The 26,928-nt window shown below is 53.1% G+C and overlaps 1 protein-coding gene across 4 annotated transcripts; it reads left to right on the top strand.

Moving 5' to 3' along the window:
- Nucleotides 1-703: 703 nt before the first annotated feature.
- On the top strand, nt 704-20,744 carry GAL3ST1 (galactose-3-O-sulfotransferase 1). Of its 4 annotated transcripts, XM_055374195.2 has the most exons (4): nt 761-907; nt 16,993-17,121; nt 17,983-18,122; nt 19,286-20,744. In XM_055374195.2, exons 3-4 carry the CDS (start codon nt 17,992-17,994, stop codon nt 20,424-20,426), a joined length of 1,272 nt encoding a protein of 423 aa, XP_055230170.1. In that variant the 5' UTR covers nt 761-907; nt 16,993-17,121; nt 17,983-17,991; the 3' UTR covers nt 20,427-20,744. The 4 variants fall into 4 exon arrangements, with proteins under 4 accessions (XP_004063338.1, XP_055230170.1, XP_055230172.1 ...); XM_004063290.4 differs by lacking the exon at nt 16,993-17,121 and having other exon boundaries at nt 704-907; XM_055374197.2 differs by lacking the exons at nt 761-907; nt 16,993-17,121 and adding an exon at nt 925-2,570.
- Nucleotides 20,745-26,928: the final 6,184 nt, after the last annotated feature.

The raw sequence follows: 26,928 nt of genomic DNA, 5'->3' as shown, positions 1-26,928 counted from the left end.
CACTGGGTGGCCAGCTGGTTCCTTACTGCCCACAGCTGGTGCTGAGGATTCCTGGCCCCTGGCAGGCATTGGTCCTCATCCATGGTCTTGCTCCTCTGGGGTGAAGAAGGAAAGGCCAGGCCTGGAAAATGAGACAGGGCCTGGATGGGACACCTGCCTCCTGGTGGCCCTGCTCAGCCCTCATTGGCACCCTAGAGAGTGACAGCTGAGACCTCCAGGTGACAGGACCAGTTGGAGCTCAGTCTCTTGCTTGAGCTCCCTCCACTCCCATGAGTGCCAAAAATGTGTCGTCCCCAGTTAGCACTGACTAGAGCAAGAAGCCGTATGATCCATTGGATCCTAAGGGCCCCAGGACCCCCCAACCAAAGTTAAGCAATAGTCCGGCCGCCGCCTTTTTCCCAGAGCCCTGGCTCCCCTCCCCACCACCACCAAGCCTGGGCATCCTCAAGTCTTCTGGGCTGGGGGCTCCGTTGAGCCAGAGGGCCGGGGCGGGACAATGGCCCCGTTGGCGCGTCCGAGACAAACGGGCCTTGTTGGGCCGGCGGCGGGGGCGCAGCGTTGCGCCCCAGCGCGCTGAATGCGGCTTCTGTGCGTCTCGGGCGGGCGCAGAGGGGCCGGGATGGGGCGGGGAGGGGGCCGGCCCGGGGCGGGGAGGGGTCTGGGGTCCGGGGCGTCCATTGGCCCCGGCGCCGGAGGCTGGGCCAGGCTGGCGGCCGCACCTGGCCGGGAGCGGGCGCGGCGCGGCGGCGGCGGCGGCGGCGGCGGGGGCGGGGGCGGGGGTGGGGGCATGGACCAGGCCTGGTGGAGCGGGGGGCCCGGCCGGGTGCGCCCCGCCGCCCAGTGAGCGCCCGGGCGGCGCGGCCCGGGCCGAGCCAGCCACGCTGAGGCGGAGGAGGACGGGGACAAGGTACGTCCCGGGCTCCAGCACCCACTGCCAGCTTGAGCCCTGCCTCAGTCTACTCCCTGGGGATACCGCCCACATTACGCTAACCCCCAAACTGGGACCGCGCGCCGGAGGAGGGGAGTAGGAGTGCAGTACCGCTGTTCTAAGCGCTGGGTACCCCTGCCCACTGCCAGAGGGTGGCCTGGTAGGGGCCAGGGAGGGCACAGGTTGGTGCCCTCCATGCCCTTGGTTTTTTCCCCTGTCCCCCAACCCCCCTTCCAGGGCTTCCCAGTCCCTGAAGGTGGGATGGGTGGGGCAGAAGGCAGGCTGCTGGGGCTGGGCTGGAGCTGGGAGTGCGTTAATGATTAATCTTGGACACAGTGGCCAGAGCCCTAGGGGAGGAGGGGCAGAGATCTCCCCTGTCTCCGTCAGCCCTTCCTAGAAAGGGGATCAGAGCAGGAACCGGAGACCATAGTAAGGGATGGATCCCCTCTGCTGGGGGAAGGCGCTGGCCTGTACCCCAGAGGAAGTAAAGCCACCAAGGAGAGGTTTGGGAGAGTGGGACAAACCCTGGCATCCAGGAGGGGTCCTATAGGAAATCCTACAGTTCCTGTTTCCTAGCCCAGTGCCCAGGAAGGGGGTCCAGCTTGATCTGCCCCTTCGGTGCCAGGCCAGCATTTTGGTACCAGCACAGAGCACACTACAGACCGAGCCCTGCCCAGTGGGAACTGCCCCGCCCAGCTGCCCAGAGCCAGAGAGGTGATGGGCATGTCTGGCTGCTGTAACCCACACCAGGGGGAAGGAAAGGGAGAGAAGGCAGCATGCCTGACACCTGATCCCCGGGCTGCCGCGGTGACAGGTGCATGAGAATCCTCCAGAGGGGAGAGAGGTGTAGAGGACTGTCCATTCCAGTTGGGAAAACCCAATCTCTTCCTTTACTGACGGGGTGACCTGAGGCCCAGAGAGGGTGAGGCTCATCCAGGCCCACACAGGGGGCACAGGAGGGCAGTCCTGGGCCAGAGCAGTCACTGTGTACGCACTATTCCTTGTCCTGTGAAGGAGGCATTGCTACCTATCCCCATTATCCAGAGGGGGATACTGAGGCTCAGGGAGATTCAATGACTTGTCCAAGGTCACATGGGTCAGAGGTAGCTGAGCTGACTTCAAATCATAGGAGTCTTGCCCTGGCCCCCATTTCAGGACCCCAGCCCAACCCATGACCTCTCTCTGCTCCTTTGGGGTCCTGCCTTCTTGGATCTGCCTGGGCTGTCCCAAACCCTCAGCTCTGGACACCCCCCCTCGCCTCCCTGGCTCCCAGCTCCGCCTGACACTTCAGCGGGTGAGCAGGCTGCTACCCCGGGAGCAGAGACAACGAAGCCCTGTTCCCAGCTGCCACCTCAGCCTGCTTTATTCCCTGCTTGCTCAGGCAGAGCCCTTCCTGGAGGAAGCTCCTTGCGGACAGAGAATGCCTGGTCCCCATGCATCCCCTTCCCTTAATGGGTCCGATGCCCTCTTGTCGCCCAGCAAGGGAGGAGTGTGTCCCCCACAGCCCCTCCCACTGTGTTCTGAGGGACTGGGTGTGCCATCCAGTGAAAGAGGCAATGATTAACCTGAGAGAATGATGCACAAATGGAATTCTGGGCCCGGCTGCAGGCTCCAGAAGGGCTCCTTGCTTCACTTTGACTGGGTGAGGAATATGGATGAGCCCTTTTAGGGGCTCCACACGACTCCAAACAGGGCAGAGCAGGATGGAACACAGGTGCCCATGGGGGTCATCAGGCTGGGGACTGCTGGAATCTCCAGGTGAGGGGTGATGGTGGGAGGAAGTGGGGGCCCAGAAGATGCCTGCCTTCCCTCCTGCTAGTTCTGGCTCCTTGGATGGGGATGGTATCCTTCTAGAAGTTTGGACAGAGCCCGCTTCCCCTACCAGGTGGGATCTAGGAGGATCACAATACAATCAGAGGAGCTAACGCTGAGTGTGTGAAGGGCTCTGTGTACCTCACAGCAGGCCTGTGAAAGCATCATAGTACCTGCCATTTTTTAGGAAACCAAGGCTCAGAGAGGGGAAGTCACTTGCCCAAGGTCACCCAGCTTGGGGGGTGGTGGAGCCAGCATTTGTTACCAGGGGAGTTTCCAGGAATGGAGAGGTGGGTGTATGTATCTCCGGCATTGTGCATTGCAAGTGTCAATACCTTTTCACAAATCTTTATATTGTTACATAGTTTTAGGCAAATAAGCGCATAAGAAACCTTAAAAAATATTTCAGGCATGTTGTAAGGTACAGAGACTGATATTATGAACTCCTACATACTCAGCTCTGGGGTTCTCAGCATTTTTGGAGCTAATGACAAAGTGACTCACTTCTTGGTGAAGCTGTGACTTGCGACGCCCCAGTTAGCGCTTCTCTAAGGCTACTCAAATCCCCCCCTCAGGAAGCGGGGTGATTTACCCAGACAAGGCAGTGTAGCAGGAAGAGCTGTGGCCTTGCTCCTCATTTTGGCTTCGCCGTGTAGGCAAAAAAACTGAGCCTCAGTTTCCCCACACATCACAGGGGGCTAGCAGAGGAGACTGGGAGTGTCTGTCAAGGTCACAGGCATGGATGCCCTTTGTTTTTGTTTTTGTTTTTGAGACGGAGTCTTGCTCTGTCACCCAGGCTGGAGTGCAGTGGTGCAATCTCAGCTCACTGCAAGCTCCGCCTCCCAGGTTCACACCATTCTCCTGCCTCAGCCTCCTGAGTAGCTGGGACTATAGGCGCCCACCACCAAGCCTGGCTAATTTTTTTATAGTTTTAGTAGAGACGGGATTTCACTGTGTTAGCCAGGATGGTCTCAATCTCCTGACCTCGTGATCTGCCCGCCTCGGTCTCCCAAAGTGCTGGGATTACAGGCGTGAGCCACTGCGCCCGGCCGTGGATGCCCTTTGAAACAGCAGAGAGAGATGACCCCGAAAGTTCAAAAAGTGCTTTCTGAATCATCAAAGAACATTACCCTCTCTCAACTGCTGGGCCAGCTACCACCTGCATCCACCCCTGCAGGCTAGGGCGCAGCAGGGGCCAGATGTCTCGGCTGACATTTTGGAAGTGGTCCTCTGAGCCAGCGAGTTGGGATCCAGCCGAAATGCTCCAATGGGTGGTCTTCCCCCTCTCTGCTCCAGCACCCCATTCTAGAGGGGCTCAGATTGAGGAAGCTTCTAGGTGCTTGCAAGTCACTTCCCCAGTACCCCTGGATGGAGGGTTAACCTATCCCATCCGCCCCTTCTGCTGTGCCACCCACACTTCCCAGCTCCTTCTCAGTCCCAGGCCCCTGTTGCCCCTTCCTCACTTGGTGCACTGAGGTTCAGAGAGGGCAGAGTGTCTTGCCTCCGCCACACAGTGAGGAGAGGTGGGGCTCATCTTCTTCCAGCCAGGCTGCAGATTTTCAAAGTGGAAATATCTTTATTTATCTTTCCAAAGTAATATAAGCTGTTTTGTAAGGAGTGTGTGTGTGTGTGTGTGTGTGTGTGTGTGTGTGTGTGTATCATCACAGAATCAAAATATGTTCCGGAAAGTGAATGGGCTTACTCCCCAGGGAGCTACAATTTATAACTGGGTGTCTTTCCAGACCCTTATACACATGTACGAATGTACAACTTTTCTCTACATGAATAAGTTTATTCCATAAACAGTGCATTCCAGGCTTAATATTAGGCAACTCTTTTTTTTTTTTGAGACGGAGTTTCGTTCTTTTTGCCTAGGCTGGAGTGCAATGGCACGATATTGGCTCATTGCAACCTCCGCCTCCCAGGTTCAAGTGATTCTCCTGCCTCAGCCTAGGATTAAAGGCATGCGCCACCATGCCCAGCTAATTTTTGTATTTTTAGTAGAGATGGGGTTTCTCCATGTTGTCAGGCTGGTCTCAAACTCCCGACCTCAGGTGATCCACCCGCCTTGGCCTCCCAAAGTGCTGGGATTACAGGCGTGAGCCACCACATCCGGTCAGGCAACTCTTTTTTAATCTCTCCGAGCCTCAGTTTCCTCATCTTCTAAATGGGGGTAAAGGCTCTGTGAGCACTGGAGGAAATGATACTGCAGTGGCCACTTTTATATGCCCATCTCAGATTGATTGTTAGATTATCTTTGAGCCACATTCCTGCAGGTGGATTGCTGGGTCTGAGAACAGGCACACTCAGAACTGTAATAGCTGCTGTCAAATCTGCACTACGAACATCATAGGGAGAGTTGTTTTGCTCCACTCTTGAAAGCTCCTTCCATATCCCGATGGGATTCCACTCCAGCTACAGAAAGCAGCCCCTGGGATACCTCACCCCACCACCTTCTCTGCCAGAGCCCTGTTCCTGTATGTGCATATGAGCAAACAGCACGGATGTGCCTCAGTTGGTGAATGGCTTTTGTTTCTTGGAGTTTGTTTTTTTAAGATGGGGTCTCACACTGTTGCCCAGGCTTGGAGTGCAGTGGTACGTTCATACCTCACTGTAACCTTGAACTTCTGGGTTCAAGGGGTCCTCTTGCCTCAGCCTCCTGAGTAGCTGGGGCTACAGGCGTGCACCACCACACAGGGCTAATGTTTAAATTTTTTATACAGATGGGGTCGCACTGTGTTGCCCAGGCAAGTCTCGAACTCCTGGGCTCAAGCAATCTACCTGTCTTGGCCTCCCCAAAATGCTGGGTGGCGCACGCCACCGTGCCCGGCTGGGGAATGGTTTATGGGGGAATAGCAGTGCTGCAGACTCTGATACAGCCCTAGCTGCCCTCTTTTGTCTCCTTAGGGAGCTCTTCTTCACCCTGCTCCGTAAGCACAGGCTCCCTGTCCTTCCTCACCCTTCCCTTGGTGACTCTAGTTATTCCTATGGCCTCAATCCCCACTTTGGTGCCCAGCTCCCCGCCTACCTCTTTCCCTTCCCCAAGACCCCCCTCTTTGCTCCTACTGCTCTTCAGGCATTCTATGATCATCCCAAACATCCCTCAGACTCAGCGTGTTCTAAACAGAACCAGACACCACCTGCTTCACCCAGCATTCAACCTGGCCCTTTCTCAGCCTCCCAGACTCAGGGACTAGCTCTACCTCCAGCCAGCCAGTCACCCAACAGCAACTCTTCCCTCCTCTCCTCCATACCCTGCTGCCAATAGGATGCTACCTTTGCATGGTCTACAGACAGCTCTGGTACTTCCCCAGCCTTCTTGTTCCAGGTCACACCTGCACAGCTGTAACAACTACTATGGAGGTCGGCCTGCTCCTCCCTCTCCTTCCCCATCCCTGCAGTTCATTTCTTACCCAGTAGCCCAATGGGAATCCCATCTGCTCCCTCCTCTGCTGAAGACCCTCCTGTGGGTCTGTCCCTACAGCCCACAGGATCTAGGTGAGACTCAGTAGCATGCTTCCTGAAAGCCCTGCATGTCCCTCTTTTTTTTTTGAGATGGAGTCTCGCTCTGTTGCCCAGGCTGGAGTGCAGTGGCGCAATCTCTGCTCACTGCAAACTCTGCCTCCCAGGTTCAAGCGATTATCCTGCCTCAGCCTCCCGAGTAGCTGGTATTACATGCGCCTGCCATCACGCCCGGCTAATTTCTGTATTTTTAGTACAGACGGGGTTTCACCATGTTGGCCAGGCTGGTCTCGGACCCCTAACCTCAGGTGATCTGCCCGCCTTGGCCTCCCAAAGTGCTGGGATTACAGGCGTGAGCCGCTGCGCCAGGCCTCTGCATGTCCCTCTTAACCCTGCCCTAGTTTCTGGCTGTCTCTGTAGTCTCCCCCCTGCCCACCCAGCCTATTACACGCAAACACACCAAACACTCCAGCCAGGTGGAAAGTTTGTTTCTCAATTGCCCTGGGCCTTTGCACGTGCTTTTCTCTCTGTGTGGCTCATTCTAGGGTAACAGGCATATTAGTTAATGCTAGCTGCTGTAACAGACAAACCTGAAGTTCTAAAAGGCTTAATACAGTTCTCATTTTCTTGAAATCCAGTCAGTGTCTGGTGGGTGGAGATGCAAAGACCTAGGCTCCTCCCAGCTCCGCCCATGCCCAGATCCTTGGAGACCACCCCGTTCATCCAGTAAATGGGAAAGGAGACCACAGAAAAGGTCCACCCACTTAACCTCATCAGCTGGCATTCTGTTCACATATCATTGGCCAGGACCCAGTTATGTGAGGACACTGAACTGCAAGGGCGCATGGGAAATATAGTCTAGCTGTGCTGCCGTGGAAAAAAGGGGACTGTCTTTGGAAACTGGAGACCACACAACAGCTTCTGCCACCAGAGGCCCCTACCCCAGGAAGCCTTCCTGATACTGCTGTCTCCGCCCCAAGGCTGGATCAGGTGTTTTCTTCGTGCTTCTGCAAGCCTCAGACAATCCGTTGTCCATCACACGCCTCACAGCTGTGTGTTCCTGTGTCTCCCCAGTTAGGACTGTGAGCCCTGAGTTCTCTGCACCGGGTTATCATGAACTCTAGTCCTGGAGTGCAGGTGCCCAGTAAATACCTGTGGGATGGATCAATTTAAAACTATCACGGGCTGGGTGCGGTGGCTCACATCTGTAATCCCAGCACTTTGGGAGGCTGAGGCAGGTGGATCACTTGAGGTCAGGAGTTTGAGACCAGCCTGCCCAAGGTGGTGAAACCCTGTCTCTACTAAAAATACAAAATTAGCCGGGTGTGGTGGCGGGTGCCTGTAATCCCAGCTACTTGGAAGGCTGAGGCAGGAGAATTGCTTGAACCCAGGGGGCAGAGGTTGCAGTGGGCCGAGATTGCCCCAGTGCACTCCAGCATGGGTGACAAGAGTGCAACTCTGTCTCAAAAAACAACAACAACAAAAAACAACCAAACAAAAAACTATCGTGGCTGCAAGATGTCCACAATTTATCGATAGGTGGGAAAAAAGCAAGTTAACAAAATATGTCCCCAAAGAAGCACGTGCATCTGGGCTCCATGGCTCACACCTGTAATCTGAGCACTTGGGGAGGCTGAGGCAGGAGGGCCACTTGAGCCCAGGAGTTCAAGACCAGCCTGGACAACATAGCAAGACCCCATCTCTACAAAAAATCAAAATACCAAAATTAGCCAGGCGTGGTGGTGCGTACCTGTAGTCCCAGCTACCTGGGAGGCTGAGGTGGAAGGGTCTCTTGAGCCCAGGAGTTTGAGGCTGCAGTGAGTCATGATCACGCCACTGTACTCCAGCCTGGGTGACAGAGCAAGACCTTGTGTCAAAAAAACAAAAACAGTTTCCATTCCATCATCTATATAAATATATGGCCAGAAATCCTGTGATGGTGATGACCTCTGGGGTTGGGGTTCTTTTAATCATCTTCTTTATACTCTTCTGTATTGTTTGAATTTTTTTTTTTCAGTATACTGCTTTTATCATTGAAAAAGTTTTTGCTGGGCACCATGGTGCATGTCTGTAATCCCAGCTAGTTGGGTGGCTGAGGCAGGAGAATTGCTTAAACCCAAGGGGCAGAGGTTGCAGTGAGCCAAGATCTTGCCACTACACTCCAGCCTGGGCAACAGAGTGAGACCCTGTCTCAAATAAAATAAAATAAAATAAAAATTTCCTGGGGGTGGGAGTAGAGAACCAGCCAAAGATGTCATCGGCTGGGCGCGGTGGCTTACGCCTGTAATCCCAGCACTTTGGGAGGCTAAGGTGGGCAGATCATGAGGTCAGGAGATCGAGACCATCCTGGCTAACACGGTGAAACCCCGTCTCTACTAAAAATATAAAAAATTAGCTGAGCATGGTGGCGGGCGCCTGTAGTCCCAGCTACTCAGGAGGCTGAGGCAGGAGAATAACATGAACCTGGGAGGCGGAGTTTGCAGTGAGCCGAGATGGCGCCACTGCACTCCAGCCCGGGCGACAGAGCGAGACTCTGTCTCAAGAAGAAAAAAAAGATGTTATCATCAATACTCTGGGAAGAGACCCCTCTGGCAGGGCTGGAAGCACAGGTCTACCATCAGTGCTCCCTACTCTGGAAATCTTTGCTTCCCTTGGCTAGTTGCTCACCTCCTCAGCCACGATCTCACTTCTTGTTCAAAAGCCTGCACTTCACTCTCACCTAGATGAAGTTCTCACCCCTCTATAAAATGGAGGTGATAACAAGAGCTCCCCAGAGAGGACTATGAGGCTGCATGATGCGTGACAGGTCCCAAGCACAGAAGTGGACCGTGTTGGGTTCAGAGTCCACGCTAATAAACTACAGCCCCTGCGGTTTGATACCAGCTCCGCCCTGACTCACCCTCAGAAAGCTGTCTTCATTCTAGCTCAGCTCAAAAGGCAGAAGGTCAATGGGATGTTAGGCTGGATAAAACAACTCCATACCATGTCCCAAACCTGGTTCCAGCACCTAGAGAGAGGGCGACTCTGGTCTGCCTTGTGGCAGTTTAAGCTCTGGTGTTTCGTGGGTGCTTGGGGGCTGCTCCCAGACTGGTGAGGCTTTGAGGGAAAGGGGGACTCAGAGCAAGTGAGGATGCCTGCTGTTCTCTGGGAGAGGCTGGCAGCTGCTTAGCCTATGAAAGTGCTTAGTGTGGGATGAATGACTGTCACAATAATGATCATTATTAATTGATGGTGGCACCTGGGTCCCTAAATGGTGACACCTGCCTGGTCCATGATGGGGTTCTAGGCAGCAGTGCTGAAGGGAGGATGGAGGAGGCATTTCTGTGCACAAGGAGACCCTCTGCCCATGGGCAAAGCTGAGACAACTGACCTGAACCTAAGATTCAAGTGCCTGAACTGAGTCCTAGGGTTCCTGGGGCTTAGGGCCAGGGCATCTAGAACTGCCTCTTCCTGCCAAGTCCTTGGGGAAGATCTGCATCTCCAATCAGCCCAAATCCTGCAGAGCTGGTCGAGTGTCTGGGTATCACCATTCCTCACCCAGGGATAGAGGCAGGACACCCTCTCTGATGAAAGATTTAGAGCTCAGGAAGTGAAATCTTGCCAGACTCATCTTCTGAGCCCTGGTCAGATGCTCTGCCTCCTGGAAGACTTCCAGGCTGAGTTAGTTGTTCATTCTTCTGGGTTCCCACAGATTTTAGATAAACCTTGGTCCTTGGTTGTGTCTCAGCATCTTTAAGCCCTGGAGTTTGGCAAGTCTGCGTATGTACTCCAGGTTTGTCTGCCGTCTACTAGCTGCGTGACCTTGGGCAGGTGACGTTACCTCTCTGAGCTTTGGTTTCTTTACCAGGAGGGTAGACTAACAGGGGTGCTTGATGCATCAGCTGTGAGACTTAAATGAAATGCAATAGGTGGGGCAATTAGCCCTCTGGCACCCCAGCCCACCTGCACCTCTCTGTCCCTCACTCAGGCTTAGAGCCTGTTCTGGGCTCTCTGCAGGCGTCTGCGGTTGCTGTGTCCTTGGCCCAAGGATACATGGAATCTTTCTGTGCCCTTGGATGAAAGAGCTGCTTGCTTGTTGGGGTCCAAAGAGAGGTGAGGACTGGCCAGGGCTGTCCAGTGGAGGCAGAAGGCCTGGGCAACACCTGCAGGGTACTGGGGTGTGCCACCTGCTATCCCCAGGAAGCAAACTCATGAATATTCACACCACTGGAGTGGGAGGGAGCCAGCCAGCTTGCTGCTGGGTGTCATTGGAGCATTCCTGTCTCCCAGTGACCGCAGAGGCTGCCTGGGAGTTGGACGTGGCTCAGGCAGTGGGTGGAAAGGGGCAGCCAGCCACAGCCCGAGGTGAGTGTGTCTCTTTTGCTCCACCACAGGGGTTACAGGGAAAGTAGGATACCCTGAGACCTGCCTGGTGGTGATGCTCTAAGCCAGAAGGTTTACCATCCTGGGCTGAGTTTCCGTTTGTACATGATGTGGGGGAATAAGTCCTGTTTCTCCTTCATTCCCTGGAGGGCATCAGTTCAGCTAAACAGGAGGATGGCTGGGCCTGGCCTGCTGCCAGCTGTCTGCACTGATGCAGGCCAATGTGATGGGCATAATCTAGAAGGGCAGGAATAGATGGAGTGGGCTGGTGACGGGGGGACCGTCCATCCTGAGTGCCTGCGGTTGTCACTACTGTGGGTGGAGGAGGTGGGAGACCCAGGTTCCAGTCCCGTCTCTGCTGCTGCTGGGCTGTGTAACCCCGAAGGTATCCTTGCCCTCTCTGAGGCTGAGCCTCCCTGCCTCTTTGTCTTCTGGCCCTGAGGCTAGGAGGCTCTGGCTACCTTGAGATCATCCCTGAACTTGGCTGCCTGCAAGCCTCCATTGTGGGCCAGTGGGCACACACTTTGATGGGGTTGTGGCTGGGACCCTGGGAACGTAATGATGATAATGATGATAACAATGATGGCAGGCCCTGCTGAGTGACTGTCTGCTCTGCACCAGCCTCGGGCTGGGTGCTTTCCCTGTGGAATGCAGAGGATCTGCACAGCACCCTGTGATGGAGGGTCAGCTGGTACAGGTTGAGTATCCCTTATCCGAAATGCTTGGGACCAGAAGTGTTTCGGATTTCAGATTTTTCAGATTTTGGAATATATGCATATATGTAATGAGATATCTTGGAGATGGAACCCAAGTCTAAACATTTATGTTTAGAAAGAATTTATGTTTCTTTCTTTCTTGTTGATTTTATTATTTAAGCTTTTTTTTTTTTTTGAGACGGAGTCTCGCTCTGTCGCCCAGGCTGGAGTGCAGTGGAGTGATCTCGGCTCGCTGCAAGCTCCGCCTCCTGCGTTCACGCCGTTCTCCTGCCTCAGCCTCCTGAGTAGCTGGGACTACAGGTGCCTGCCACCAAGCCTGGCTAATTTTTTTTGTATTTTTAGTAGAGATGGGGTTTCACTGTGTTAGCCAGGATGGTCTCGATCTCCTGACCTCATGCTCCACTCACCTCGGCCTCCCAAAGAGCTGGGATTACAGGCATGAGCCACTGTGCCCGGCCTAATTTTAATTTTTTTGAGATAGGGTCTTGCTCTGTAGCCCAGGCTGGAGTTTAGTGGCACGATCATGGCTCACTGCAGCCTCGACCTCCCAGGTTCAGGTGATCCTTCCGCCTCAGCCTCCCCAGTAGCTGGGACTACAGGCATGCACCACCATGCCTGGCTAATTTTTGTATTTTTTGTAGAGATGAGGTATTGCCATGTTGGTCAGGCTGGCCTCAAACTCCTGAGCTCAAGTGATCCTCCTGTGTCTGTCTTTCAAAGTGCTGGAATTACAGGCATGAGCCACCACACCCCATCTTCATGTATGTTTCTTATACACATAGCCTCAAGGTAGTTTTATTTTTCCCTTCAGGACGCTAAATAAACCTGCGCTTTGACTGAGACCTGTCACGTGAGGTCAGGTATGGAATTTTCCATTTGTGGTGTCATGTAGGCATTCAAAAAGTTTTGGATTTAGGGACATTTCAGATTTCAATTTTTTTTTATTATTTTTTTATCCATTTATTTATTTTTGAGAAAGAGTCTCGCTCTGTCACCCAGGCTGGAGTGCAATGGCGCAATCTCAGCTCACTGCAACCTCTGTCTCCCAGGTTCAAGCAATTCTCCTGCCTCAGCCTCCCAAGTAGCTGGGATTACAGGTGCGCACCACCACGCCCGGCTAATTTTTTGTATATTTAGTAGAGACAGTGTTTCAGCATGTTGGCCAGGCTGGTCTTGAACTCCTGACCTCGTGATCTGCCTGTCTCGGCCTCCCAAAGTGCTGGGATTATACCACGCCCGGCCCATGGGAGCTTTTACATGCATGTGCCTCACATGTATTACTTTCGTCTGTAGGTCTCCTACACAGGATCTCTCCTGTGTCTCAGTGAGGTGTTGTCTGCCTGGACCATGGCCTCATCCACATTCTCTGCACAGGCTCTATAGCCCTGGACACCTTCTGCCCTGAGGGTCATGGGAAGTCATTCATCACACATTCACCAGGTGCCAGGCTCGGGGAGCTCAGGGATGAGTCACCAGTAGGCTTGCCTGCAGCAGGGCATGGAAGGGACCTCACCTCTGGCACGCCGGTGAACCAAGGCTGGGTCAGAGTCAATGGTATGATAATAATTAATATGAGTTGATCTCCTGGGTACGTGCATTATCTCAGTCTCACAGCCTTAGGGCAAGGCATGGTGGCTTACGCCCAGCACTTTGGGAGGTGGAGGTGGGAGGATCACTTGAGGCCAGGAACTCAAGATCAGCCTGCAACATAGTGAGAGCCCCCATCTCTACAAAAAATTAAAAACTTAGCTGGGCATGGGTGGTATGCACTTGAGCGGCCGAGGCGGGAAATTCACTTGAGGCTAGGTGTTCGAGACCAGCCTGGGCAGTAGCGTGAGACCCCATCTCTACAAATTTTTTTTTTAAAAGTAGCCAGGCATGGTGGTGCATGCCTGTAGTCCTAGCTACTCAGGAGGCCGAGGCAAGAGGATCCACTGAGCCCAGGATTTCTAGGCTGCAATGAGCTATGATCGTGCCACTTCACTTCAGCCTGGGTGATGGAGCAAGATCCTGTCTTTTTAAAAAAATTATCTCATAGCCTAGTGACTGTTCTCCCTCAAGCCAGGCTCCTGGCTGCCAGCTAGCTCCTCTCCCGACCTCAGTCTGCCCAGGAGCTCTGCCTGTGATTACAGAGGGCTCTGTGTGCCTTGATCTTGCTGTTGTGTGTCCATTGCACACACGAGGAGACTGAGGCTCAGGGAGGGTGAGGTTCATAGCTTCATGCCTAAGTTTACAGTAGCCAGGCAGGAAGGGCACAACCAGCCTTGGTCCCCTCAGGTGGCTGGCATGGGAGGGACGGACACCAGGGCCCCCTCTGCTTTCCCTCCCCTTATCCTGGCCGCAGGCTCAGCCCACAGAGACCGGACCCTGCTGTGCTCCCAGGATAGAGCTTCCTGTCCAACCCCACATCCCCCACTTCCTGCAATGCAACTTTCCCTCCTTCCTTCCCCTGGGCTTGGGACAGGGCTTAGGACACACCAGGCAGGGGCTGCCATGGACAAAGCAGGAAGCAGCACATTGGAGTTCCGTAGACCTGGGCTCTAATTCCAGCCCTGCCCCCGCTTTGCTGAATGACCCTGGATAAGTTATGTCACCTCCTGGAACCTCACCTTTCCCATCTACCAAACGGGGGTGACAGCAGGGTGGGGGGTGGAGTGGCATCCACTAAGTGGTTGCTGAGTAGGGTCAGTTAGATGCTCTGGAGAGGCAGGCCCCTGCTTTGGGCCTGGCTCCTAACAGGGGCTCAAAAGTAAAACTAGGAGGGATGGCCCAAGGTTCAGCGGCTGGCAGCACCCAGCATGTGTAGCAGGGGCCTGGCAAGCTTTGAGAAATAGCAAATGGGGGCCAGGCTCAGTGGCTCACACCTGTAATCCCAACACTTTGGAAGGCCAAGGTGGGTGGATCGCTTGAAGTCAGGAGTTTGAGACCAGCCTGGCCAACATGGTGAAACCCCGGCTCTACTAAAATGCAAAAATTACTTGAGTGTGGTGGTGGGCACCTGTAGTCCCAGCTACTGGAGAGGCTGAGGCAGGAGAATCACTTGAACCCAGGAGGTGGAGGCTGTAGTGAGCCGAGATCGCACCACTGCACTCCAGCCTGGGCAACATAGGGAGACTCTGTCTCAAAAACAAACAAACAAAAGAGGAAATGGGAGAATGAAACCAGTGAGTGAATGAGTGAATGAGTGAACCAGTAATGGGGTGGGGGGGGGGTGCGGGTGGAGGAACTGTCCTGGGCGGGGCCAGGTGGAGCCTGATTGGCGGGGCAGGGAGGCTGGTCTGCCCCCTGCTGCTGGGCCTGAACCTCAGCGCCTCCACTATTGCAGCCTCCCTGATTCCAGAAGGTACCTTGGTGAGTGGGGCTGCTGGGGCCGGGGTGGGTCCTTGGGATTTCCAGAGGGCAAGCCACAGGAATCCTAATCCCTCCTCATCTTTAAGTCAGAGAAACTGAGGCCCAGAGTTTTGGACTATGATCTTGTCCACGACTCTGCCCTGTTTTCTGCTGGGTCGCTGAGAAGTGGGAGGCTGACAGGGGTGCTTGAGGCTGAGGCAGGTTTGAGCTTTGTGGGCGGCCCAGCCCCTACTCCTTTTGGGGTTGAAGGCAGGCCCCCCGGGCCTCAGGAGGGGTACAGATAACACTCTAAGTGATGACTATGTGCTGGTTGCTTTGCTCAGAAAAGTTCTCCAGAGAATGGCTAGGGGCGCCTCCAGCTTTCTCATTTTACAGATGAAAAACTGAGACTCCATGAGGGTTCTTGGCTTGTCTGAAATCACAGTGCTGGATTGAAACACAGGCTTGAGGGTCCCAGAGCCTGAGGTTGGTGCTGGGGCCCCTCCATGGCTGCCGGGTTTATTCCGCTTTGCAAGCTTTCTGATTTGTTACTTAAATGTGCTAAGTAACAAATTAACTAACACATTTGTTAACGTGTTGACAATTATTGCCTTTTTTTGAGATGGGGCCTCACTCTGGTCACCCAGGCTGAAGTGCAGTGGCGACCTTGGCTCACGGTAACCTCTGCCAACCTCTGCCCCCCAGGCTCAAGCAATCCTCCCACCTCAGCATAACTTTTCCAGGGCATAGTGTGTGCGACCCTCCCCCAGGGGGGCTGACTCCAGGGACAGTGGTGATAATGCGATGCATGTAGTTATTAGCACATGTGACTTTTCCTGGCCTCAGGGGCCCAGGGCGCAGTGCAGTGTGAGCCAGGACAGAAGTGGAAAGTTCGGGACAAGAGTAGAAAGTTTGGGGACCTGGTTTTGCAGCTGAGGGGAGGTGGGAAGGCCCTCCAAGCCGCAGCTCTCTCCTGGACTCCAGTTCCTCAGCCTGAACTGCCCCCGTTACAGTCCACGTCTCAGTCCCCTGCTGATAGGGTTGCCACGCTTAGATCATCCCCCCAAACAAACAAATAACAACAGGCTGGGCACAGTGGCTCATGCCTATAATCCCAGCACTTTGGGAGGCTGAGGTGGGAGGATTGCTTGAGTCCAGGAGTTCAATACCAGCCTGGGCATCTCAAAAATAATAATATAAAATAAATATTAAAAATATATAAAAATGGGCCATGCGCGGTGGCTCATGCCTGTAACTCTAGCACTTTGGGAGGCCAAGGTGGGCAGATCACAAGGTCAGGAGATCAAGACGATCCTGGCCAACATGGTGAAACTCCATCTCTACTAAAAATACAAAAATTAGCTGGGTGTGGTGGCGTGTGCCTGTAATCCCAGCTACTTGGGAGGCTGAGGCAGGAGAATCGCTTGAACCAGGGAGTCAAAGGTTGCAGGGAGCCGAGATTGCGCCACAGCACTCCAGCCTGGCGACAGAGCAAGACTCCGTCTCAAAAAAATAAAATAAACATATAAAAATGAAAAATAAAATAAGGAAATAACAACAAAACCTCCAGGACATCTAGTTAAGTTTGAAGTTTGAATAATTTTTTGTTTTTGAGACAGAGTCTCACTCTGTCACCCAGGCAGGAGTACAGTGGCACCATCTCGGCTCACTGCAACCTCTACCTCCTGGGTTCAAGCGATTCTTCTACCTCAGCCTCCTGAGTAACTGGGACTATAGGCGCATGCCACCACACCCAGCTAGTTTTTGTATTTTCAGTAGAGATGGAACTTCACCATATTGGTCAGGCTTGTCTCAAACTCCTGACCTCAGGTGATCCACCCTCCTCGGCCTCCCAAAGTGCTAGGATTACAGGCGTGAGCCACAGTGCCCAGCCTTGGAATAATTTTTAGTATAACTATGTCCCATGCAATATTTGGAATATACTTATACCGTAAAAAATTGTATTCATTGTTTATCTGAAATTCGAATTTAACTGAGCAACCCTACAGGCTGGGTTTGGAAAGGGGGTGGGTGTGTGAGCAGAGGCCTGGCCAGCTGTGTGACTTGAGCCTTCTTCTTCCCAGCTGTGAGTCTCAGTTTCTCCATCAGCCACCCTACAGACTCCAGGGGGCACAGGGGCCAGTGAGGAGAGAAGAGCCCTGGGCTCTTACTGGGCACCTCACCTGTACCACTGTGGGGTGGGTGGCACAGGGGACAGGTAGGGCTGGCTGTGCTTTCTGAAAGGTGAAGGATTCAGGCCCCAGAGAGCCCTTGGCCTTCCCTATAGACAGCCCTGGCCCAGGCCTGGGGGAGAGGGGGCCCAGGGCACGGGGAGAGGGTCTTCTTTTCCTTCTTATTTATTTGTTTATTTATTTGAGACAGGGTCTCACTGTGTCATCCAGAGCTGGAGTGCAGCGGCACAGTCATGGCTCACTGGAACTCAGGCTCAAGCAATCCTCCCGCCTCAGCCTTCCAAGTAACTAGGACTACAGGCATGTGCCACCACGCCTGGTGAATTTTTTTAAATTTTGTTTTGTAGAGATAGGGTCTCACCATATGCCCAGGCTGGTCTTGAACTCCTGGCTCAAGCACTCCGCCTGCCTCATCCTCCCAAAGTGCTGGGATGACAGGTGTGAGCCACTGTGCCCAGGCTTTTCCCTTTTGCCTTAGAAAAGTGTTTCATGGTCGGGTGCGATGGCTCACGTCTGTCATCCCAGCAATTTGGGAGGCCAAGGCAGGCGGATTGCTTGAGCCCAGGAGTTCGAGACCAGCCTAGGCAACGTGGCAAAACTGTGTCTCTATTTTTAAAAAATTAAAATATGAAAAAGGAAATAATTTCATTATGATGCCCTAAAAGGTATAAAAAATAAGATAACTTCAGGATCTGGGAGAATTTGAAGTAAAATTGAAGAATGTTTTAAATATATATTTTTATAAAAAATACAAGAAAAAGAAACAGAAGAAAAAATAACTAAAAAATAAGGTAATAAGTATTAGTTGTCTTATTTTTTCTTCTGTTTCTTTTTCTTTTATTTCTTATCAGCCAGCTTAAAAATTAAAAGGAGTGGAAAGTTTGGGGCCCTGGTTCTCTACCTGGTTCATTTTAATTTTTAAATTTTAACCTTCTCCCTGCCCCATTCCCCAACCTCTCTTTGAGTTGCTTCACCCACCGTCTCTGTCTGCAACCCTGGGGCTGTCTCTTTCCAGGTGGTTGTCAGTCTATCTCTCCAGTGTCTCTCTGTCCCTGTCTGGACCCTGCTGGGGGGCCACAGAGCAGGCAAAGGCAGGGCTCAACTGCCAGGCCTGGGCAGCCTTGGGGGCTCCCTGGGGCCAGCTTCCTGACACTTGCCCTACTCTGTGCTGCCCCTGCAGGTGTCTGAGATGCTGCCACCGCAGAAGAAGCCCTGGGAGTCCATGGCTAAGGGGCTGGTGCTGGGCGCGCTCTTCACCAGTTTCCTGCTGCTGGTGTACTCCTATGCTGTGCCCCCGCTGCATGCTGGCCTGGCCTCCACGTGAGTGGCCCAGCTGGGCAGATGATGGGTGTAGGTGGGGGAGGGATGGCACCCCACCCATGGGGCCCTGTAATTACCACAGGGCCTGCCCCAGTGATCTTGGGTAGCCACCTTGCACCCTGCACCATGCTGTGCCAGACAGAAATTCCACTGACGGCAGAGCTCGCCGTGTAACTCTGAGCCTTGGTGTGCCCATTTGTGAAGTGGGGATAAAAACAGAGCCTTTCGGCTGGGCATGGCAACTCACGCCTGTAATCCTAGCACTTTGGGAGGCCCAGGCGGGCAGATCGTCTGAGGTCAGGAGTTCGAGACCAGCCTGGCCAACATGGTGAAACCCCATCTCTACTAAAAATACAAAAATTAGCTGGGCATGGTGGTGTGTGTCTGTAATCCCAGCTACTTGGGAGTCTGAGGCAGGAGAATTGCTTGAACCCGGAAGGCAGAAGTTGCAGTGAGCCGAGATGGCACCACTGTACCCCAGGCTGGGCCAACGGAGTGAGACTGTCTCAAAACAAAAATAAAAACAAAAAAAAAAACCCAGAGCCTTCCTCATAGAGCATGAGAATCAGGTAACACTGTCTGTACAGGGCTCAGATTTGCATCATCTGAGATGCCAACGGGGCCCTGGTGGGGGCGACCTGTCCATGGGCATGGATTCAAACGGGTCGGTCTGACTCCAGGCCCAGCTCCTGAGAACCAGGCTCTCCCGTTTCCTCATGGGGCTGCTCTGCACAGACCCAGCACAGCCTGTAGCTGGTGCAATACCAGTGGCTGGTGATATTAACTTGACACAGAGGAAACTGCAAATTTCTGCAAAAATTGACCATTTTTGTCCTATAAAATGGCAATTTCATGTGGCCCAAGCTGATACTGATTCATGGTACATGCAACACAGTGGCCATGAATGAGAGGAGAGCCTGTGTGCCTCATCTCACAACACCGTGAATAGGGCCTGTTATCGTCCCCATTTCACAGAAGAGGAACATGAGGCTAGAGAGGCCAAACCACCCGCCCAGGCACCCAGCCTGGACTCAGGCCCCACAGGTCCCACTATCCCAGCTCCTTTGCCACCACTGTTCCCAATAATCTCCCTCTCTAACTACCAGAGTCCTGAGGGCCCCAGCACCCCCCTGAGGCTCTCCCCACCTCTCTGTCCCCAGCAGGACCCCGGAGGCCGCAGCGTCCTGCTCTCCACCTGCGCTCAAGCCAGAGGCAGTGATCCGGGCCAACGGCTCGGCGGGGGAGTGCCAGCCGCGGCGCAACATCGTGTTCTTGAAGACGCACAAGACGGCCAGCAGCACCCTGCTCAACATCCTGTTCCGCTTCGGCCAGAAGCACCGGCTCAAGTTCGCCTTCCCTAACGGCCGCAATGACTTCGACTACCCGACCTTCTTCGCCCGCAGCCTGGTGCAGGACTATCGGCCCGGGGCCTGCTTCAACATCATCTGCAACCACATGCGCTTCCACTACGACGAGGTGCGCGGCCTGGTGCCGACCAACGCCATCTTCATCACGGTGCTCCGCGACCCCGCCCGCTTGTTCGAGTCCTCCTTCCACTACTTCGGGCCGGTGGTGCCCCTCACGTGGAAGCTCTCGGCCGGCGACAAGCTGGCCGAGTTCCTGCAAGACCCGGATCGCTACTACGACCCCAACGGCTTCAATGCCCACTACCTCCGAAACCTGCTTTTCTTCGACCTGGGCTATGACAACAGCCTGGACCCCAGCAGCCCGCAGGTGCAGGAGCACATCCTGGAGGTGGAGCGTCGCTTCCACCTGGTGCTCCTTCAAGAGTACTTCGACGAGTCGCTGGTGCTGCTGAAGGACCTGCTGTGCTGGGAGCTGGAGGACGTGCTCTACTTCAAGCTCAACGCCCGCCGCGACTCGCCCGTGCCGCGTCTCTCCGGGGAGCTGTACGGGCGCGCCACCGCCTGGAACATGCTGGACTCCCACCTCTACCGCCACTTCAACGCCAGCTTCTGGCGCAAGGTGGAGGCCTTCGGGCGGGAGCGCATGGCCCGCGAGGTGGCCGCCCTGCGCCATGCCAACGAGCGCATGCGGACCATCTGCATCGACGGGGGCCACGCCGTGGACGCCGCCGCCATCCAGGACGAGGCCATGCAGCCCTGGCAGCCGCTGGGCACCAAGTCCATCCTGGGCTACAACCTCAAGAAGAGCATCGGGCAGCGGCACGCGCAGCTCTGCCGGCGCATGCTCACGCCCGAGATCCAGTACCTGATGGACCTCGGCGCCAACCTGTGGGTCACTAAGCTCTGGAAGTTCATTCGCGATTTCCTGCGGTGGTGACGTCCCACCGCCCAGCGGCTTGCCTGCCTGCTCGCTCCCTGCAGAGGGGCTGAGCAGGACGCCGCTGGTGCTGGCCGCCCCCAGCCCCCTCCTGGTGCCACCTCAGACCCCGGGGTGAGGGGGGGCTCCCTGGGGGGACGCAGCCAGCCAAGACTGGGCCCATGCACACAGAGAGGGCCTAACCGAGATCAGTATTTAACTAATTATACCAGTTTTTATTAAACCCCTTTCCCTCCCCGATAAAGAATGTTCTATTTCTGCCTCCCCTTAAAGGGGAGACCTCAGAAGTAAAGGAATTTGATGTTGTGTTTTTGTTAATCAGCCTCAGTGGTGGTGACTTGGGGTGGGGGTTGGGGTGGGGGGAACCCAAGAGACCACAGTGGTGCCTGGGTGAGTCTGTGGGCAGAGCCCAATGGGGTGGCAGGGATTTGATGTGTTATTTGCTATATGCTATAGTCCTATGTGGTTCAGGGACTCCCATGAGCTACCAAGGCCTGGAAAAGCGCGTGTGTATGTGTGCACTTGTGTGCTGCACGTGTGTGCGTGTGTGCATGTGTGTGTGATCATCCTAAGGAGTACAACAGAGTACAACAGTTACTCACTGTGACTGTGTGCCCGGCACTAGGCTAAGGGCATTATTTCAACCCATCTTCACCAAAACTCAGCGACCTGGGGACTGTTATTGTCTCATGCTAGAGACAATGAAGGGTGCTCAGAGAGGGACAATCACTTCACCAAGATCACACAGCAAGTGGTAGGACTAGAGTAGGGGGCTGGGCGGGTAGAGGGTGTGGCCGGATCAGAATAGAGAGAGAGAGGGAGGAAGAGACAGGGAGGTGGCAGGGGTGGGGCCACTCAGTAGGGCATTGCCAACAGGCCCTGGGCCCAGGCTAAGGGCTTCTTGCACAGACTTCATTACTCCTCACAATAACTGAGGTCGTTATAATTACCGTCCCATTTTACAGATGTGGGAACGGACATTTGGACAGGGGAAGGGATTTGCCTGAGGTCACGTCGCAGGACGTATCAGACCAGGGACTCAAACCATCTCCCAGGGACCCCAAACCCTTCCCATCTCCAGTGCCTGTCTCTCCCCTCCTCCACCCTCTCCCTCTATCCCTACTGGTCCCTGGCTCCTAGCCTGCCTCACTCTGTCTCTACCTGCCCCTCCTACTTCTGCCCCCCTATCCCAGGCCACCTCCCACACCTGCCTGTACTCTGCCCCAACAAAAGCCCTGGGCTTCCCTGCTCCACCGTGAGATTCCATTCAATTAATCAAAAAAAAAATTTGGCATCCACCAAATCCCTGTTGTGCGCCCCAGCCCTGAGCTGCTCTGAGCATACAGCAGTCAACAAGCTAGCCAACTTGCTATTAGTGCCTGCCTATAATCCCAGCACTTCGGGAGGTTGGGGTGGGTGGATCTAGTGAGCCCAGGAGTTATACTAGCTTCAGCTACATGGCAAAATCCTATTTCTACAAAAACAAACAAACAAACAAAAACCACCACCAACAAAAAACAAGTTGGCCAATCCCTCCTGGGGCTCATATCCAGTGGGGAAGATGGCCACCAAGAAACCAATGCAGGCTGGGTGTGACTGACTAGGATGTGGACACACCCAGCTCTAACCACTGGCCTCATTCAGCATCCCCAGTGGGAGAGAAAGTCCTGGGGCACAGGACTTTCAGTCTTCCAGCTAGGAGCTGGCATCCAGGCCTGAATGGCAGAAACCGAAGTCAGGTGACTCTTTTTAATTTTTTTTTTTTTTTGAGACACGATCTCACTATGTTGTCCAGATTGGTCTTAAACTCCTGGGCTCAAGCGATCCTCCTGCCTCAGCCTCCCCTGAATAGCTGGAAGAGAATGCCACTATGCCTGGCTTCAAGTGACTCTTTATTTGAGACCTATTTATTTGAGACTGTTTATTTTAGACTCTTTATTTGAGACCTGTGTCAGGTTCCAGGCCAAGTGCTTGCATATTATCCAAATATATTCAGCCTCCCAGCTTTTAGACTAAAACTCAGAGAGGTTAAGTGACCTACCCAAAGTCACACAGCAAATTAGTGCCAGAGTCAGAATTCAAACCCATACCAGTCAGCTATTAACCTCTCACTGGGCTTGGGTTATTGCCTCCTAGGAGTGAACTTCTGGCCTGAGTAGAGTGAGGAGGAGTTAAGGTGACCAACTGTCCCAGTTTTCTGGAACTATCCTGGTTTTAGCATTGAGACTCCTATTTTCCAGGAAACCCCTCTGTCCCAGGCAATCAGGACAGTCCATCACCCTGAGAGAGGTTTGACCCCACCAATCCCTTAGAGCCACTGCCTGCACTTTCATAATGTTCTTTGTGGCAAGAAATAATATTGTTTGCAGCACACCCATGGGACCTTTAATTCATATGGAGAGAAATAAGGGAAAAAAAAACCACTGACAGTAGCTGAGACTATTCATAGGAAAAGATGTTACTGATCCCAAATTCATGAGATAATTGCTCCCACCTTTGGTTTTTTTATAGAGAAGAGTGGTCTCCAACTCCTGGCCTCAAGCATTCCTTCTGCCTCACCCTCCCAGAGTGTTGGGATTACATGTGTGAGCCACCATGCCTGGCCTTCCTCACTTTTATTAATCAATGATACATGTAACTTAGTGTGCAATATAATATTCTGAGTTTAAGGAATTCCATACTAATCGTATCTCCTGGGGCCCCTAAAGGCCTAGAAATGCCAGTAATAATATTATTTATTTATTTATTTATTTATTTTGAGATAGAGTCTCATTCTGTTGCTCAGACTGGAGTGCAGTGGCATGATCTCGGCTCACTGCAGCCTCAAACTCTTGGGCTCAAGTGATCCTCCTGCCTCAGCCTCCCAGGTAGCTAGGACTACAGGCACTCGCCACCACAATTGGCTAATTTTTTGCTTTTTGTAGAAATGGGGTCTTGCTATGTTGCCCAGGCTGATCTCAAACTCCTGGCTTCACACAATCCTCCTGTCTCGGCCTCCCAAAGTTCTGGGTTATAAGCACAAGCCACTCCACCCAGCCTATTGCATGATTTATTTTTATTATTGTTACCAGTATTTTGAGGCCCTTAAGGATCCAAGCAGAACAAATCTGTCAGACAGCAGTGTCAGGAATATAAATTACTGCATTGGAATTTACAATCCACCTGGTTTGTTCTAATAGCATTATTATAGTTATTAACTCTTTTATTAACATAATTTATATTTTATTTTTATTTGTTTTATATATTTATTTTTTAGATGGAGTCTCGCTCTGTCATCCAGGCTGGAGTGCAGTGTTGCAATCTCAGCTCACTGCAACCTCAGCCTGCCGGGTTCAAGCGATTCTCCTGCCTCAGCCTCCTGAGTAGCTGGGATTGCAGGTATGAGCCACCACACCAGGCTAATTTTTGTATTTTTAGTAGAGATGGAGTTTCGCCATGTTGGGCAGGCTGGTCTCAAACTCCTGGCCTCAAGTGATCCACCCGCCTTAACCTCCCAAAGTGCTGAGATTACAGGTGTGAGCCACTGCACCCAGCCAACATAATTTATATTTTAATAAGTGATCATGGGGTACTGAGCCCTACATCCAGCCCTGTGCAATGTGGAAACATGGGCGATCCCTTTTGCTCCCCCAAGGAAGTGACTGAGATGCAAAGAAGCTGTGCAACCAGCCTCTGCCAGGGTCACAGAGCAAGGCAGCCACTGAGGCAGGATGCATACCCAGGCAGGTCTGACACCAAGGCTGGGGCTCCAGGGCTCCAGACCTGCAGCACCATTCCAAGTTGGCCACCTCAGCCTCAGGACTGATGGACAGTCCACCCTGAAAAAGTATGGGGTCTACAAAGGGCTTTGTCGTCAGCCCTGACTCATGGCTGGGTTGGTATCCGCTGACCTGATGTGTGAAAGCCAGAACAGCGGTCAGGGCTGTCTGTCCCCTGTGAGAAAGTCAGTGGAACCATCTGTTCCTCTGTTGTGGGTTGAACTGTATCCCTCAAAAAGATATGATGAAGTCCTCACCCCCTGTTCCTGTGAACGTGACTTTATTTGAAAATACATCACATGAGGCCAGGAGTTTGAGACCAGCCTGGGAAATACAGTGAGAACACCCCCCACCAATTCTCTACAAAAAAATACAAAATAAAACTAGCCAGGCATGGTGGCACACACCTGTAGTCCCAGCTACTCTGGAGGCTGAGGTGGGAGGGTTGCTTGAGCCCAGGAGTTTGAGGCTGTGGTGAGCCAGGATCACACCACTGCACTCCAACCTGGGCAACAGAGCCTTTGTCTCTTAACAAAAAAAAAAAAAAAAAAGGATATTTGCAGATGTAATCAAGTTAAAATAATGTCATTCAGTGGGCCCTAGTCCAATTTGGCTGGTGGCTTTATAAGTGGAAATGGGACAGGTGCAGTGGCTCACACCTGTAATCCCAGCACTTTGGGAGCCCAAAGCGGGCAGATCACTTGAGATCAGGAATTTGAGACCACGTTGGCCAACATGGCAAAACCCCATCTCTACTAAAAAATACAAAAATTAGCCAGGCGTGGTGGCACACACCTGTAGTCCCAGCTTCTCGGGAGGCTGAGGCACAAGAATCACTTGAATCTGGGAGGCGGAAGTTGCAGTGAGCCAAGATTGTGCCATTGCACTCCAGCCTGGGTGACAGAGTGAGACTCTGTCTCAAAAAAACAAACAAACAGCAAAGAAGTGGAAACGCCACGTGAGGACAGATGCACAAGGGGAATGCTATGTTACAACAGGCGGGGATTAGAGTGAAGCGACTGCAAGTCAAGGAGCATCAAGGATTCAGGCCACCACCAGAAGCTAGGAAGAGGCAAGGGAAGGTTCTACCCAGTCTCAGAGGAAACCCAGCTCCGCCAATCCCTTGATTTCAGACATCCGGCCTCCAGACCTGTGAAAGGATACATTTCCCGTTGTTTTAAGCCACCCAGCAGTTTGTGGCACTTTGTTATGACAGCCCCAGGAAATTAACAGACTCTCTACGCCCCACCTCTGCGCTAGGTCCAGCCTCTCCACCTTGCCTGGATCCCCACCTGGCCTCTCTCCAGCAGACTCGCCCTTTCTTTTATTTCTTTTTCTCTTTCTTTCCCCATCTGGGCTCTGCCCACTCAGGATGCAACTGCTGATTTGCGAGCCCCCTGGAGTGGGCTCCTCTGGGACAGGGACCAGGACGCATTGGCACAATTGGCCTCCAGGGCTAGGCCAGTGCCTGGCACACAGTAGGCTTTTAATAAATGTTGAAAGACAGAGGAACACAAGATTAAAAATAGAAAGGAAGGAAGACAAGAAGGAGGGGGGTCATGAAGGGGGGAAGGGAGAAGGAGAGAGGGCGGAGGGCCTTCCAGAGCCTATTTGTAACTGACAGGGGCCCCATTTCCCTGGCAAAGACAGCACATTACCCAATGCAGACGTGCACTGGGTGAGTTCACTGGAATGAGTTCACTGGGTGAAAACCCGTGTGACACTGGAATGGAGCACAGACCAGGTAGTTTTGACGGTGACAGGTAGAGTCAGGGATCCTGGGTGATGCTTGCTCTGGGGCATCCCAGCTTCCATTGCCAGCCTACCTTTGGTGAATCTTTTTTTTTTTTTTTTTTTTTAGACAGAGTCTTGTTCTGTCGCTCAAGGCTGGAGTGCAATGGCACGACCTCAGCTCACTGCAACCTCCATCTCTTGAGTTAAAGCACTTCTCCTTCAGCCTCCTGAGTAGCTTAGATTACAGGTGTGCACCACCACACCTGGCTAATTTTTGTATTTTTGGTGGAGACGGGGTTTCACCGTTTGGCCACGCTGGTCTCGAACTCCCGACCTCAGGTGATCTGCCCACGACCTCCCAAAGTGCTGGGGTTACAGGCGTGGTGAGCTTTTATTGAGCACCTACTGTGTACAATGCACCACAGTGGGTGCTGGAGTGGGAGTGTACCATAATGAACCAGACCCTCAAGGAGCCCAAGAGGGAGACCTGTGACATATCACAATTGCTGGAAGGACAGAAGATGACAGTGGGGTGTGGGATTTTAGGGGGCTGGGGATTTGCTTCCCAGCAACAACAACAACAACAACAAAAACACATCAGAAAGGACATTGCCAAAGAGACGGCATTTGAAGTAGGCCTTGTGGGAGGCAGAGGCTGAATACAGGGTGTTGCAAGAAAGGCATTCCAGGAAGAGGGAACAGCAAAAGAAAAAGCTGGAAAGAGAATGGAGAGGAGGCAAGGGACCTGGGATAAGGGAGAAAGGAAGGGGAAATTAGCTCAGGAGGGACCCAAAAGGGCCTTGAGTCTAGGCGAAGGCATCTACAGTTTTTAACTGAGGGTAACAAGGAGCCCAGGGAGGCTTTGGAGCAGAGGAGGGACTTACTCAGAAGCCAGCTTGAAGAAGATGGGCCAAGGCTGGGTGCGATGGCTCACTCCTGTAATCCCAGCACTTTGGGAGGCTAAGGTGGGCAGATCTCTTGAGGTCGAGAGTTCAAGACCAGCTGGCCAA

The sequence above is a fragment of the Gorilla gorilla genome, chromosome 23 (assembly GCF_029281585.2).
Source record: "Gorilla gorilla gorilla isolate KB3781 chromosome 23, NHGRI_mGorGor1-v2.1_pri, whole genome shotgun sequence".
Classification (NCBI taxonomy): Eukaryota; Metazoa; Chordata; class Mammalia; order Primates; family Hominidae; genus Gorilla; species Gorilla gorilla.
This window is presented reverse-complemented; position numbering and strand designations above follow the sequence as displayed.